Consider the following 16,241-nt stretch of genomic DNA (forward strand, 5'->3'; position numbering starts at 1 on the left):
TACCAGAGGCACCAGCCAAGTCAAATCCACCTGGATTTCAAATTAAACCTCTGAATCACCACAATAATTGGAGTGATTTTATCTAACACCTTTCACCTGATTTTATTTTTTTTTATTATTCTTTTGCAGCTAGTGCATAGAGGGCCATTCTGTGTGTTACAAAGCTATTATTGTCACTCAAAATAAACCAGAACACGCGCGGGCACACACACACACCCCACTCGTTAGTTCGATGTGGCAACCAAAAGGATCAGGGAGGATCAAAGAGGAGATGCCAATCAATCAATCAATCAATTTATTTATTGTGCATAGCCTTTACAATGTACAGCAAAGGGCAAGGCAAGGCTTTCCTCTGAAATCACACGGCATACCCTATAAAAGTTTACAGCATAAAATTTTAAAAAATTAGAGAGCATTCACATATCCGGAATGAGCTTCTTAGCTCCCAGAGCAAATTTGGTTGCCAGGTGTGTAATCTCTAGATCTTTTATCAGCTAAAAGTTCAAGTGTCACCTCCTAGGGCGATCAGTTAAGAATAGATTATTTTTTTAAAAAATCTCCAGGCATTGTATATAGGGGGCAAATCAGTAGGTAGCACATAATATTCTTGACCTGATTGCCTTTGTGTTCCATATGGGGAAATCCCCTCTTAAGTATGCTTGTGGCATCTGCTGGAACCTTAGTTCAACAAATGCCCTATGCAGTTGCAGGAAAGTCAGTGTCTCAAGGCAGTTGGGCCTTGAATGGTTGATCTTAATTTGGAGGTACCAAGTAGAGTTATGGGCAGCTACAGTGGATGCTCTTATCTTGATCGGCATCCTGGTCAAAGAGCCAATTTCTAAGGTCACGTGAACTGAGGGCCAAATATTTCTCCATTTGGAGATGGTAAGCTCTAAACTTATTGTAACACTTTGGTGCCAAGCCAGCTGTCCTTGGACACCCATGAGTTTGCACTAAGCCATAGTTTGGCTAAGTGTGATGTGCAAGCCAGGCCTTTGACAATAACCGGCTGTACTTAATAAGGTTGTCTTGCTTTAAAAAGAAAAGCACTTTTGCAATTAGGATGTGCATTACAGCGGGAATTAACTTGTATCACTGCCCTTTAATTTCCTTTTGGATTGGATGTTAGTGTTTTAATTGCTGTAACAGTTCCAACCGAGCAAAGATGGCCATGGCGATGCATTTTAATTGATCCTCCTCCTTGGGGGAGAATGTACTCCCATCTTTTCAGCTTCCCAGGAGTTTCTCACCTGCTTGGGGGGAAAAAAGGAGTCCTCTGAAGCTTTAAAGCTTGCTCATCCTTAGAAGTGAGTTCATAGTGTTGCTGAGAGAGGTTAAGAAAAGGGGGTAGTGGAGAGGCGTGCATGTCTCTTTTCTCTTCTTTCTTTCCTTCCATGGCATGTTTATAAACTTCTGAAACTTCCACAGCAGGAAAGCCGTTTTTCACGCGGAACCCATCTGAACTGAAAGGAAAGTTCATTCACACCAAACTGAGGAAAAGCAGCAGGGGTTTTGGTTTCACCGTCGTCGGTGGGGACGAACCGGATGAATTTCTTCAGATAAAGAGTTTGGTGCTTGATGGGCCTGCAGCTCTGGATGGCAAAATGGAAACAGGTAGTGTTGTCTATCTGGCTTCAAAAACACTCTCCAAATGCTTTGCGCTCATGTAATATTAGCAGGTTAAGAATCTTGGGCAGCTGGTGTGGCCCAGGGAGTGGAGGTTTTTGAGCTTTTAGACCTTGAAGATCTGAGGTCAAATGGCAAGTTAAGACACAGAATTTGTGGGATGAGGTAGGGTGCGCAGGTGTATTGGTTTGCTGTGATCTCAATCTATAAAACAATGCTAATAAAACCTCCCTTGGTATAAGTGTTTTGAAGCACTCAGAAGCGTGCAATAATTTTTTGGCCACTTGATCAATGAATCTCTGATGCTCAACAAAACAAGCAGGCTTCTCACAATGTTCTATGCTTGGCCAGTAATATTTTGTACCTAGATGGGATCCGTTTGAAACATGGTGCTCTACCGGAAGGGGTTGGCAATCATTTGATGACCCCTTTTATGTAGCTCCTAGACACCCTCCAGATGTCGATGGACCACAACTCTGATTATTGGCTATCCCTGATTATTGGCTGGGGCTGATTTGACTCATACCATTTTACAGCAGGGTACATTCCAGCCCTGTAAAAGCTCCACACACTTCTCTCTATCCAGGCGAGCAATGGAATTATGACAGTTATACAGTGAGGGGGGAAAGTATTTGATCCCCTGCTAAATTTGCCCATTTGCCCTCTGACGAAGAAATGACCAGTCCATTTTAATGGTAGGTTTATTGTAGCTGTGAGAGGCAGAATAACAACAGGAAACCCCCCCAGAAACCCAGAAGACAAAAGTCAGAGATTGATGTGCATTATAATGAGTGAAATAAGTATTTGATCACTTTGCAAAATATGACTTAGTACTTGGTGGCAAAACCCTTGTTGGCAATTACAGAGGTGAGACATTTCTTGTAGGTGGCCACCAGGTTTGCACACATCTCAGGAGATATTTTGTTCCACTCTTTGCAGATCCTCTCCAAGTCAGTAAGATTTTGAGGCTGATGTGTAGCTACTCGAACCTTCAGCTCCCTCCACAGATTTCCGATGGGATTAAGGTCTGGAGACTGGCTAGGCCACTCCAGGACCTTAATGTGCTTCTTCTTGAGCCACTCCTTTGTTACCTTGGCCATGTGTTTTGGGTCATTGTCATGCTGGAATACCCATCCTCGACCCATTTTCAATGCCCTGGCTGAGGGAAGGAGGTGCTCACCCAAGATTTGATGATACATGGTCCTATCCATTGTCCCTTCGATGCAGTGAAGGTGTCCTGTCCCCTTAGCAGAAAAAAACTCCCAAAGCATAATATGTCACCCTCCATGTTTGACGGTGGAGGTGGTGTTCTTGGGGTCATAGACAGCATTCCTCCTCCTCCAAACACGGCGAGTTGAGTTGATGCCAAAGAGTTCGATTTTGGTATCATCTGACCACAACACTTTCACCCAGTTCTCCTCTGGATCATTCAAATGTGCATTGGCAAACTGCAGACAGAACTGTACATGTGCTGTCTTGAGCAAGGGGACCTTGCGGGCTCTGCAAGATCTCAGTCGTTAACGGCTTTGTGTGTTACCAACTGTTTTCATGGTGACTATGGTCCTAGCTGCCCTGAGATCATTGACAAGTTTCCCCTGTGTAGTTCTGGGCTGCTTCATCACCGTTCTCATGATCATTGCAACTGCACGAGATGAGATATTGCATGGAGCCCCAGACCGATCGAGGTTGACAGTTATTTTGTGTTTCTTCCATTTGCGAATTATTGCACCAACTGTTGTCATCTTCTCACCAAGCTGCTTGGCAATAGTCTTGTAGCCCAGTCCAGCCTTGTGCAGGTCTACAATCTTGTCCCTGACATCCTTGGACAGCTCTTTGGTCTTGGTCATGGTGGCTACTTTGGAATCTGCTGGATTGATTGCTTCTGTTGACAGGTGTCTTTTATACAGGTACTGTATCGAGCTGGGATTACAGGTAAGACCTCTCCCTTACAGCAGGTGCTTCTAATCTCAGCTCGTTACATACAATGAAGATACCAGGTATCCTGACATCTGGCTGGTTGATAGGTGGGATCAAATACTCCCCCCCCTCACTGTAAGGCGGGTTTGGGGGGGTTTTTGGTGGGGGGAATTGAAGCGTTTCTAATCAGCAACCCTGAATGGCAGTTAAGTGCGTTGTAGTCATCTGGAACCCAGCTACTTTGTTCCAGAAATTAAAAGAAGATTCCACTGCCTTTTGAAGTTATTTCTCAGTAAGTTAGTCTGCAGACCACCTCTGCAAGTGCCCGTGTCTTCTTAAAAAAGTTTCATTGCATTGGGGATATTTAGGGATTCCCACCTTAAAGCAAACTTATGGTCAATATTTCATCCTTCACCTTCATTTTTCATGGTGTTTCTATTTTAAAGATGGGGAACCGAGGGATTCAGAGAAACCCGGGTCCGGACTCTACATTCTGTCCATTTGACCACATTGGCTTGCTTGTCATTTGTACAAAACTCCATTTTGGTTTTCCTGTGCTTTTTCTCTTCACAGTGGCTATTAAAAAGTGATTAAAAAGTCTTAGCCATCCAAAGACAAATGCACTTGATTTTTCATGCCCAATAGGATTGCGCATAATGTTTCTTAAAACAGCCACCACCCACGACACAAAATAAATAAATAAAAATTGCCATAAAAGTGTGGGGGTTTTCAGACAGCTTGTGACATAGCAAAATGTGTTGAGTGTTTGCTGCTCAAATGTATGCTTTAAAAATATGACTGGATATGCACTTCGGCAAACCTACGGTAGTCCCCATACCACGCTTGGGCGTGTAAATTCACAAGACTTTTTATCCACTTGCTCCCTAGGGGACGTTATCGTCAGCGTGAATGACACGTGTGTGCTGGGCCATACGCACGCTCAAGTTGTCAAAATCTTCCAGTCGATCCCCATCGGCGCCAGCGTGGATCTAGAACTCTGCCGAGGCTATCCACTGCCTTTCGACCCCGACGATCCCAACACGAGCCTAGTGACCTCTGTGGCTATCTTGGATAAAGAACCGATCATTGTGAACGGGCAGGAGAACTATGACTCCCCGGCGAGTCACGGCAGCAAAACGGGGAAAGTAAACGGGATGAAGGAGCCCAGGCCCAGCAGCCCGGCCGAGGTTTCCTCGAACGGATCCCACAGCTACCCCAATGACACCGTCTCTTTGGCTTCTTCTATAGCGACGCAACCTGAACTCATAACTGTACATATAATCAAAGGGCCCATGGGCTTTGGCTTCACTATAGCAGACAGTCCTGGGGGTGGGGGACAGAGAGTGAAGCAAATCGTTGACAGCCCAAGGTGCCGAGGCCTAAAAGAAGGGGATCTTATAGTGGAAGTCAGTAAGAAGAATGTCCAGAATCTAACTCACAACCAAGTGGTGGATATGCTTATCGAATGCCCAAAAGGAAGCGAAGTGACACTGCTTGTACAGCGAGGAGGTAGGTGTGATGTGTTTTTTCTTTTAGTTCACACAGAACAGCACGGACTTAAAAGCTGCCTTTCCCGGCCAGGTTTCCTCCAGATGTTGTTGAACTTCAGTTCCCATCAGCTGCCAGTGGTCAGGGATGATGGGAGTTGTAGTCCGACGATTTCTGGGCGATACCAGGTTGGAGATGCCTGGCTTCAAACGTAGCCAGTTTGAGACTGATGAAAACTGATAGTCATTTGCCTCTTCATTGGGATCATTGTTTTGAATAACCCTAATATAACCAAAAAAGGTGTCCCTGGTATTCTAAGCTTATTTTAGATACGGAAGAGACTCGAGTCAACATGGCTCAGAATTGCTGAGAAGCGTTTTCTCGCCGAAAGTGGAATAGTTTAGCAAGCTCAATATTGAGATTCTCTATCATATACTTAGAAGCATGGCAGTTTCGATTTTTTATTTTATTTTAAATGCATCCGTACCGATGCATTAGAAAAAGAAAATGACACATAGTATTAATCTTCCCAAACTGCATATGGAAATGGGAATCATGGTTGACATTTAAACTTCCTCATTATAAATCCTGGGTATAATGAGATGGTGTGATCAGAAACTGCAGGTATCCAGTTTTAATGAGAATCTGAAATGATGAGTCAGCTGGTTTTTGATTTTGATTTTTTTAGTTAATCGGTCTCATTTCTGTCTTATATTTTGGCCCCATATCAGACGATCACCTTATTGCAGAAACAAAGGAAAGGAATCGCTATGACCTCACTTTAGTTGCCATGCTCAACTTTTTGCATCCCCAGAAAGGTTGCTTTGATGCAGGGTGGGTTTGATTTAAATCAAATCGATTTAAATCACTAGTCAGTAAGACTTGATTTAAATCTTTTTCTTTTACAGAAAGACTCATTCTTGTTGGTACAATCTTAATATTTACAACCAGATGAAGGTTTCATTTTTGGAATAATAAATTTTCAGAGTAGTTTTTACAGTTATACAAAAAATTACTGATTTGGGTATACTATTAGAAATACATAGACCGATAATTATTGTGAGGTTTAATAAGTTAACTGTTTGTATTTGGACAACTTTTATTGGAAGGAGAAAAACAATCATTTCCTTAGTAACAATTTCAACAATTTATTTAACTAAAACAATAACATTATAGCACGTGTATCCATGTTTGTTAACTGATGTGGTTAAATGATTTAAAAAACAAACAAACCTTAGACTGAGTTTTAGCACACATGAAAAACTTAAAACAAACCCTTATTTCCTGATGAATAGCCTTTGGACTATAACGTAACTTAAATAGAAAACTATCTTTAGAAAGATTTTTCCTCCAAAAGCATTTTATTTTAAAAATCCGATTTAAATCCTAAAAATCTGATTTAAATTTAAAAAAAATAATCCTGGTTTTTTTTAAAAAAAAATCATTGATTTTTATCCATCCTGCTTTGATGCTCGGTGCTTAGTTATGCTTTCCACCTGCTGGGAAAGCGATCCAGTATACTTTTCTGAGAGGAGGGAGGGCTAATCAGCTCCGAGCTGTGTCTCTTGCTTTCTCATATCCTGCCTGACATCAGCTGTCTACATTCACATGATCACAGCCAGGACATGCACATGCAGCTTGCACCTACATGCAGCTCCTTTGCACCTGCTTCCTGGGAATGAGCAGGAAACAAACCAGGAAGCTACAGGTGAGCTTAATGTGGACTTCCAAATCCAGGCTTGTTCGGAAGCCATTAACCATATTCTCTCCCCCCCCCCCCCACTTTGCACATCCTAGGAAGCTGTGGTTAATTGCAGCTTCTTGGTTTATCTCCCCACTTCCCCGAAGGGAAGAGCGAAGTGGGAGAAAAGGACTACGTTGTGAGTGGATGAAGCTCATCCTTACTTACTGAGCTAGAATTTGGATGCACAAACCTTTGCTCAGCCTCGGAATCACCTGACAGGTTGCCACACGGACTGCACTCCTACAGACTTGCTGCACCCAAGGGTCTGCAACCTTTTGGGGCTTGTTCCATCCCTATTTAGGAAATCTCTCCCAACCATTTCACTTTCCCCCAGCAACAGGGGCAGGAAACAGGCTGTCATGTTTACAGGGCCCTTTTTCCTCTCTCCTGTCATCCCTGTGTCTACCCCTGCCGCATTGCATCCGTCCCGGTCCAGGAGTTTCTCAACTCAGCCATATACCAGGTGGACTGTGCCTACCTGCCTGTGCTCTATCATAGACAATCCCACGCCCTCTTTATGCAATGCATACCTTCTGAGTAGCTCAGAGATTTTAGAAATCGTCTGCACAGTAAATGCATCAGTTCTTGACATCAGGAGATCTGACAATTCACAGCCACAGAATGCGCCCCCCCCCCACCACCACCCCAAAGCAGCAGTAATGGCTTGGCCCATCTCAGTTTTCTTTGATTTGGTAACTTCTATGTATACTGTATGGGGCACTTTCACAAGGCTGGAGAATAGACAATATGGGCTGGAAGTCACCTTGCGATGACTCCGTTCCAAAATGGGGAGAGAGGATATTATGACAGATTTTATGAGCTGCTAATGGTGTCTGCCTCGTTTTTTGCGTGCATTACTGCCTTTGCATGAAGGCAGGGAAAAGGGCAGGCTGAAGAGAGTTGGCACCTGGAATATAATTTGGCATAGTAATGCCATGCACACTAAGCCTGAGCTAACTAGAAGAATAGGCAATTGCATATACAATTTGTATTGTAAAAAAATTATATGCGCACACCCAGAGCAAGCCCAAAGTTTTGAAATAATTTTTGTGGTTACTAGACTTCCTTTATTACTTGTGCCTCTGGCGATCAAAGCAAAGAGTAGTAAAGAGAAACGAGTCTTTTAGCAGTTGTATAGGCAAGGAAGCATTAACTGATGCAGCTCATTCCTGTAAGGGATAAGAAATATTTCACCTTCTGAAGCACCCAGTTCCACAAGACTATTTTAGGTTACAGAATCCTCTTCTTTTCTTTTCTTTTTACTACCATCGCCTGTTGCCTGTTCCTTTTCTAGAGCTATAGGTCCCTGATACGGGTATCAGTATTCATAATTTTGCTACGCTTCTGAGAAGTGTGTGTGTGTGTGGCTCCCCCTTTTATGATTGAACTCTTTCCCCATCTCTCTTGAAGGAGATGATTCTGCGGGTTGCATTTCCCTCCTTCTCCCTCTGCTGTCCACTGAAGAGAGTGCCGGGGAGACGCCTTGATGCCAGATGTTTATTTTATTAGCACGCTGCTTGTGTCCATGCCGGCTTCGGCAGGCATCCTCTGCTGCGTGGCACAAAAGGCTGCTGCTCAGAGTTTTTGGAAGAATTTGTCAGCGGTGGTTACTATGGCAGAAAAATATCAGAAATGGATGAGTAATAGATTTGAAAAGCTCAGCCAGCTCCGAGCCGCTCGTGTGCTCTTGACAATTATGCCCGATTGTTAAAATGCAAGGCGCATAGCCAGGGAAAGAGCAGGGAAAGAGTAAAACATTTACTACAATGCATCTTCATCTGGAGCTGTGACTTGCAATATTAGACTTGCTTGTGCCCACAGACCCTGTTGGGTTAAGGGACGGGAAGAGGGAGGTAAATGAAGGAGATGTGGAGGAAAAATAAAGCACCGTGTGAAAATAAAACCCTGTAACCCACAATATTGTTGCGTATACTGTCTCAAAGTTACTCATCAAATAAAGTGAGGTTTGATTCATAGGTTAGTTACAGTAAGTGCTTGAAAACAGAACTACGTGGGTGCTGTTTTGGATAAAGCCGTTCTCTGTCTTGTTTGTTTGGTTTCAGCTATGCTGTCATATTTCCACAAAAACGAGGAGATGAAATGTATGACTGAACTTTTATTGAACCATAGAGCTAGCTGCTTTTGTACCATCAGCAGCCATGTGTTCTGAAGTATCCATTATATGAAGATTATAATGTATGAATCAGGCAATTGGAAGAAGAGTCTGCTGCCACACTTTGAAAGCACTGTGGTGGTTCTTTATAAACAGCCATGGCTTCACCCAAGGAATTTTGAGAGCTCTAGACTAGATGACCCACAGGGTCTCTTCCAACTCCACAGTTTCTATGATTCTGTTATTTAAATTTCAGATACAGTATATCATACCATTTCCTAAGCTTGCACAATTGGCATGAAGTTTGGAATGCTGGGAAGGCTGTTGTAGAAAATTAAGCAAATAGGCAATTAGTATAATTGAGATGGAAAAATAATTTTAACCCGCAGGGAATATGGTGGAAATAAATTCTCTTGCATTTGCATAACACTGTGTATGCAGCTGTTGGCTGGTTATGTTAGCGGTTTGTTGGTTAAAAGTAACAGGAAGTGGGAGAGGATTTTCTTTTGAGTAATCGATCAGATGTTTTAAATATACCCTTGAAATGAGGGTAAGAAAAAGGTGGCCAAAGCCGGTCCTGTTTCTGTTTGGTTATACAACAGTAGCAGCAACAACAACAAAACAAGTTTTTTGAACAGAGCTCAAGTATTTGGTGCCAATTCAATAGGGCTAGTTGTGTTAAGTCACTGGAACTCCCCCCTCAGGGGAAAAAAATACCCAGAGTTTTGTAGCACCTTAAAGATCATCTGATTTATTGTGACATAATCTTTCATGGGCTAAAGCTCACTTTATCAGATACATCTGATAAATTGGGCTCTGGTCCATGAAGGCTTATGCTACAATAAATCTGATAGCCTTTAAGCTTCTACAAGACTCTGTTCCTTTTCTTGGTGCTTAGTGGACAGTACTATCTAGTTTAAACAAAGTCCTTGCCAACACTGTTAATTTCAGTAATGAGCCCTTCTGCAAAATAATAATTCAATTATTGTCTGTGTTTTATTGCTAGGCATTCCCTAGCCATGCGCTGGTGTTTTATATCAGATGTGATTTGATATAACACAAGGTGGCACAGCAGAACCTTATATTGTGCATTAAACAAGGCAGATTTAACTAGAGATGATATTCTCCATTCTCCCAGCTATTTCTTACATGCCGGTAACTCAAGCAGACGTTAAATTGTCTCAGCTAAGAGGACAACCATATTTTATCCTGGCTTGCTGAGAGCAGATTGCCATGCTATGCTCAGCACAAGGGGCCTCTGTGCATAATTTGGGAAGCATGAAATACTGAGGCCGCAGCTGAGTTTGGTTGGAAAGGTTGCAGCTGAGTGATTGATTAAGCATCCCCGTAAACACACGACGCCAGTAGGATCAAGGAGGTGCCTGGGATTCAAGGAAATGGCTGTAGTAGTTGCTCACAGTGACTCACCGGACCCTTAGTGCACATCCATTGTCCAGGGAAGGCACAAATGGTTTGCAGGTGCATTCTGCTGCTTGAAAATGGCTCTGCAGCATCTTGGGATCTGGCTGTTACTGGATACCTGAATTTAACTGGTCACATTTCTGAAACACCTTGGTTTAATTCTTCTTCCATGCCTCATCTACAGGACGGTCCTTTCGCTTTCAGCAGAGGGCGAGAAAAATGCAAATATGAGGAGGCTCACTTTTGTGTGCAATTGCTGTTTATGTCACTTACATTAATATAGGCTAACCATTGGGCCCTCCTTACAGGATCATAGGATTTTAGAGTCAGAAGGGAACATCAGGATCATCTAGCCCAGGGGTCAGCAACCTTTTTCAGCTGTGGGCTGGTCCACCGTACCTCGAACCATGTGGGGGGCCAGACTATATTTTTTTGGAGGGGGATGAACGAATTCTTATGCCCCACAAATAACCCAGAGATGCATTTTAAATAAAAGGACACATTCTACTCATGTAAAAACACACTGATTCCCGGACCGGTCGGATTGAGAAGGCGATTGGGCCGCATCCAGGCCCCTGGCCTTAGGGTGCCTACCCCAGATCTAGCCCCTGCAATGCAAGAATCTTTTGCCCATGATCCTGAGATTAAAAGTTTTATGCTCTACCATCATCCTAAACTTTGGCCGTGCTGGCTGAGGCTGATTGGAGTTGGTGTCCAGCAGCATCTGAGGAGCCACAGGTTGCCCATCTTTGTGTTAATGCTGTGCCCGAGCTTTAAGCTGATACTGTACTGTGGCTTTGTGAAAAGTGGGAGAAATCTCCCTCCCTCCCTCCCTCTTGGGGATTACCTATTGAACAGACCGGCCACAGATGGAGGTCAGGCAAGACAATCCCACTTAATACAACACATAATGTATTGTGTTCAGCATCATAAGATGTAGTTAGCTTCAATGCCTTTTTAAGGAAGATCCCCCCCCTCCCCAATTAATCAAATTAATGGAGTGTGGATACCTATTAGCAATTAGCCATAGTAGGTGGATTGCAACTCCATGTTCTGAGGCATTCTCCTCAGTCTGATCCCCTGCAGATGTGAGAATTTTTGGGAAGCCCCTTTGAGAACTTATTGGGGATATAAAATGGGATATAATTAGGTATTCTAAATTTTAAAAATAAATAAAAAGACTGTGTGCGCATTAACACAAAGATGCCGTGCAGCCTGTGATTTCACACACTGCAGCTGCTGAGGTGTATTTTGAATGCTGATAATATATTCTGGGGTAATTTTGTTTTTCTAGTGTCTCTTTAATTGAGGGAAAAGAGGCCACAGCATAGTGGTAGAACAATACCTTTGCATGTAGAAGACACCAAGTTCCTGGTGTCCTGGTCCCTGCATAAAACCAACAACAGGTGCCCTTGCTTACAGGTAAAGAAGTTGATTTTTATTATAGCAGCCTTACTGGTACAAACTCCATGACTAGGAAGGAGCAAAATCTAGTTCAGATGGTCTTACAAGGCAAAGGAGTAATATCTACACATCCAGTCTGGGAGCAAGGACCAAGATTCAGGAGTTCACAATTAGCAACTGCACAGGAGCTGTGTAGTTGTTCCAACAAGTTTCCCCACCCTACCCACCAAGCTTGTAAGCAGAGGTGGAAAATGGCTAAGCTACTCATGGAAATCCGTGTCCCTGTGGGAATTCTTGGCCTGTAGGTGTAGAGTCCCTGAGAGATAGCACGTCCCTTTCTGAACCCCCCCCTCTGGCAGAGCAGGTCACGCCCCTGAGCCGTCCTCATTCTCCACAGGTAGGGAAGGAGGCAGAGACTCTCCTGCCTTGTCAGTGGATCTGGGCATATACATGGGGACAGGGTGGGGAGCATTATCACAAAGGCTGTCCCGTGCAGACTCCTTCCAAGTTCTCCTCAAATGCCTCCCACTCCTGGTCTAAATCAGAGTGCTCCGTGGGAACCATGACCCCCTACATCAGGAGAAAGATCTCTGCATGAGAAAGTAGAGAGTCACCACCACCCAGAAGAGACAGCCCTGGAGTAGATGGAACAGTGGTCTATCTCAGAATATGACAGCTTCATAACAAGCATCCTCTGGGATTTTTAAGCCGTTTTGGACAGTCTGCTGTATAGTGTACAGCAAGTGGCGTACTCACCTGTTGCTGGGTGAGGCCTTAAGGCAGCTAGCCTGTGTGTCCCTAAGCAAGTGTGCAAGCAACTGTGTCCCTCCTCCAGTGTGAAATATTAAAGGGTATGTTTCCATCCTACTTCAGTTCAACAGTCCATCAGTGGTTTGAGCAAAGAAATGAATTAGTGAAGCACCAGGTTCACTGACACCTGGGTCCAGGTACAAGCATGAGTGGCTGCTCTGTTCCTGCCCATTCCTGCCTGGTCTAACTGTTTGCAACTGGTGCGAGAAGAGAATGATTCTAAGCACACAGATAAGGATACAGCTGAAGTCAGTAGACGGTGATTCACAACCTTGGTCTTTTCCTGTTGAATATGAACTGCACAGTGGAAAGATAGGCATTTCCCTGTTCCATGTGATCACTAGCCCTTCATTGAAGAATTCTTTGCAAGAAATTGTTCTTTCAGCTCAGTTCCACTGATTCTAAACCTTGAAGATGCAAAAAAAATAAATTTTAAAAAAATCAAACTTTGAGGAGTTCTGAGCTCTGGCTTGGGATAACTGAATGTAGAATTAGAACCAGAAACGAGTTGCATGCATGCATGTTTTGGGCAATCTTCTGGACCTGCATTCTCTTGACAAAGCTAACACTGTGCTTCATAAGTTATGATGTATACATTTTTTATTTTAAAAAAACACACTTCTAAAGGCCTTGCTTGCACAAGCAATCAAATCCGCCCCCCAAAAAACCCCAATACACCCAGACTTTCTGTCTTCTTTCCCCCTCCTTTTATTTTGTAAAAGCCTGGAGTTGTTTTGACTTTCACAAAGTCCTTGAAATGGGGCTTTATTCATCTAATCTTTTATTAAAATTCTGCTGGCAACGTTTTATGCAGAGTTAGTTTAGTATCCTCCTGCCTTCTCCACCAAAGAGCATTATTGACCATTAGTGTTAATAATTAAGAGCTCCTTGTTTTGCACTTGGAAGTCAAACATATTGACGTGCATTTCCTGAGTCACAGGGAGCTTACATTGGCTCCCTGGCCACGTGGTGAGAGATTTGTTTTACATTTCTATTGTCTGCCTAGAGTAAGATGGATGCCCCTGCTTTAAAAATACATAGAAATGTCTCCCTTTTTCAGGTACCCAGGGAAGCTGAGAGGCATCCCTTATCTCGGAATGTACCCAGTGTTCTAACTTTCTGTAGAATCGCCAACCCAGCTCTGTTTGCCTTTCATGTTGAAGTCTTGATCTGTCAATGCAAAGGTCCATGAGCTCTCAGGGTTGATTAGTTTTGCATTAATATCAGGAGAAGGGGACATTCAAGAAGGTCTTAAGTTCTGTTGGTTAATGAGCTTGATTATTAATTACTTTAGGTTATTATATTGGTAGCTGCCAGCATGATTCATGGAACTCCAGACTAACCATCTATTTTAGAAAGCAATAAAAATTCCCTGTTCACAGAGCAGCACAAATGTTGTGCAAAGGGAATTTATTAATATAGCAAGAAACTGTGTAGCTGATAGTTCCCCCCCCCTGTAATATAGCAAAACATCAAAGTCATTATGAAACAGTAAAAGTATTACATACGAAATGCTTAATAGCGCGTGATTATCCTTTTTCCCAAAGTGTCATTCGCTAAGTAGAAGAAGCTGCTCCCAAACACGGCTTTAAGAGCACTGAACAATGAGAGAAATGTTTTGGTTCAGATGTTTATGATAATCTCAGTGATAATTAGTTTCATTTAAATGCTCTGTTCCCATATTTTTGGATGAACCCTGTGCATACACACGATTCCTTTAACTGATAGTAATATTAAATTAGTCTTGGGCATAAATTCCCTTTTATAAGGAAAGTAAGTTTTAACGTATTACAATGATAGCTAAAATGAATATGGCCTCTATTTAATTTTTTTATTTATTTATGTGAGGAGCTGAATCTGTTTATAATTATTTGCTGTAGACTTCCCGTCCAGTAGAGGGCACTATTTCGATTCACTCATGTCTCCATTTCTTTGTGCTCAAACCACCTCTATCTCCTCCTAATGCTTCACTCTTACTACAAAAGGACCATCGCTCAGTGATAGAGCACATGCTTTGTATACACGAGCCCTAGTTCAGTCCCTAGCATCTCCAGGTAGGGATAGGAAGGACTCCTTCCTCCAATGTTGGAGGGCCACTGCCAATCAATGCTGACAGTCCTGAGCCAGATGGACGCAATGGGCTGACTTGGCAGCTAGTAGCCATGGCTAGTCTTATCCACCATAAAATGGTCTAATCCTCTTTTAAAGTCATCCAAGTTTGTAGCCATCACTGCCAATTTTGGGAGAGAACACCATACTTTTTATTTATGCACCGTGTGAAGAAATCTTTCTTTTCTCCACCCTGCATCCTTCAGCATTCAGCTTCATTGAATGTCCACAAATTCTAGTGTTGCGAGAGAGAGGGCGAAAAAGGTTTCCCTATTCAGCTTTGCCATGCCAGGCTACACTTGTCTTCCTTTTTCAGGTACCCAGGGAAGCTGAGAGGCATCCCTTATCTTGGAATGTACCCAGTGTTCTCACTTTCTGTAGAATCACCAACCCAGCTCTGTTTGCCTTTCATATTGAAGTCTTGATCTGCCAGTGTAATGATTCTGCTGCACTTTCATTTTATACAGCGCTCCCCTTTAGGTCATGTTGCAGGCTAGACTTTATGAGAGATGAATGCAACTTTGCAACAAGCGATAGCTTTAGCACACTATGCATGCAATCATTATCAAGCTGGACATTTATAACATTACTATATTTCAGGGTCTGGTGACTTCCGTTTCAGTGTATCTGAAGAAGTGTGCATGCACACGAAAGCTCATACCAAGAACAAACTTAGTTGGTCTCTAAGGTGCTACTGGAAGGAATTTTTTATTTTATTTTGTTTTGACTATGGCAGACCAACACGGCTACCTACCTGTAACTGGATCCTCCAGAGTGAACATTTTGCCATGCATCCCTGTTAAATGAGAGAATGGGGAGGAATGTCAGAACCTCCAAACTTAGTGATGATGACCAACTTACTACCGGTATATAAATGCTAAACTACGGGTAAGTTTTCTTGGGTAGATGGCTGTATTCCCCTAAGACAATGACTGATGGCAAGGGGAAGGCTAAGTCTCATCTTTCACTGCATGACATTTACAGCAAGTTACCTTCTTGCTGCGTGCTAATGAAATCTTCTCTGGGAGTTTCTGTTTGTTACCCTAGCAGAGACAGTTCTAATCCGTGGCATTCATTAGCTTAAAAATACTGCAGTTGTTAACCTTGGGCTGTGTCCAATGCTAATCCTACTCAGAACAGACCCCCTGAACAGGTAGGTAGCCGTGTTGGTCTGCTGTAGTCAAAACAAAATAAAAAAATAAAAAAATTCCTTCCAGTAGCACCTTAGAGACCAACTAAGTTTGTTCTTGGTATGAGCTTTCTGAGTCATACCCCTCCCCACCCTCTCACTATATATAAGGGTCTGGTGACTTCTGTTTCAGTGTATCTGAAGAAGTGTGCATGCACACGAAAGCTCATACCAAGAACAAACTTAGTTGGTCTCTAAGGTGCTACAGGAAGGATTTTTAAAATTTTGTTTAGACCCCCTGAAGTTAATGGATGTGGCTCATTAATTTCAGTGGGTCTACTTTGAGTAGATCTTGGTTAGTTAACCTTTTTTTGCATATTTCTGCATGTTTGATTGAGGGATGTGCTCAAGCAGAGTACACAAAGGAGGAGGAGCAAGTAAAATGCCTTCCCAATGTCATTGGACAACAGCTTCCATCA

At 42.9% G+C, this 16,241-nt stretch overlaps 1 protein-coding gene across 29 annotated transcripts in view; it reads left to right on the top strand.

Moving 5' to 3' along the window:
* MAGI1 (membrane associated guanylate kinase, WW and PDZ domain containing 1) overlaps window positions 1-16,241 on the top strand; it is a 464,153-nt gene that overhangs the window by 386,391 nt on the left and 61,521 nt on the right. For 17 of the 29 annotated variants that reach the window (XM_033141269.1, XM_033141278.1, XM_033141279.1 and 14 more), the window contains 2 exons: window positions 1,429-1,614; window positions 4,432-5,052. In XM_033141269.1, the coding sequence (XP_032997160.1) occupies window positions 1,429-1,614; window positions 4,432-5,052 (807 nt within the window). The remainder of the gene's footprint in view (window positions 1-1,428; window positions 1,615-4,431; window positions 5,053-16,241) is intronic. The other 12 variants (XM_033141285.1, XM_033141282.1, XM_033141284.1 and 9 more) reach the window with 1 other exon arrangement.

Source organism: Lacerta agilis, chromosome 2, assembly GCF_009819535.1.
Source record: "Lacerta agilis isolate rLacAgi1 chromosome 2, rLacAgi1.pri, whole genome shotgun sequence".
Lineage (NCBI taxonomy): Eukaryota > Metazoa > Chordata > Lepidosauria > Squamata > Lacertidae > Lacerta > Lacerta agilis.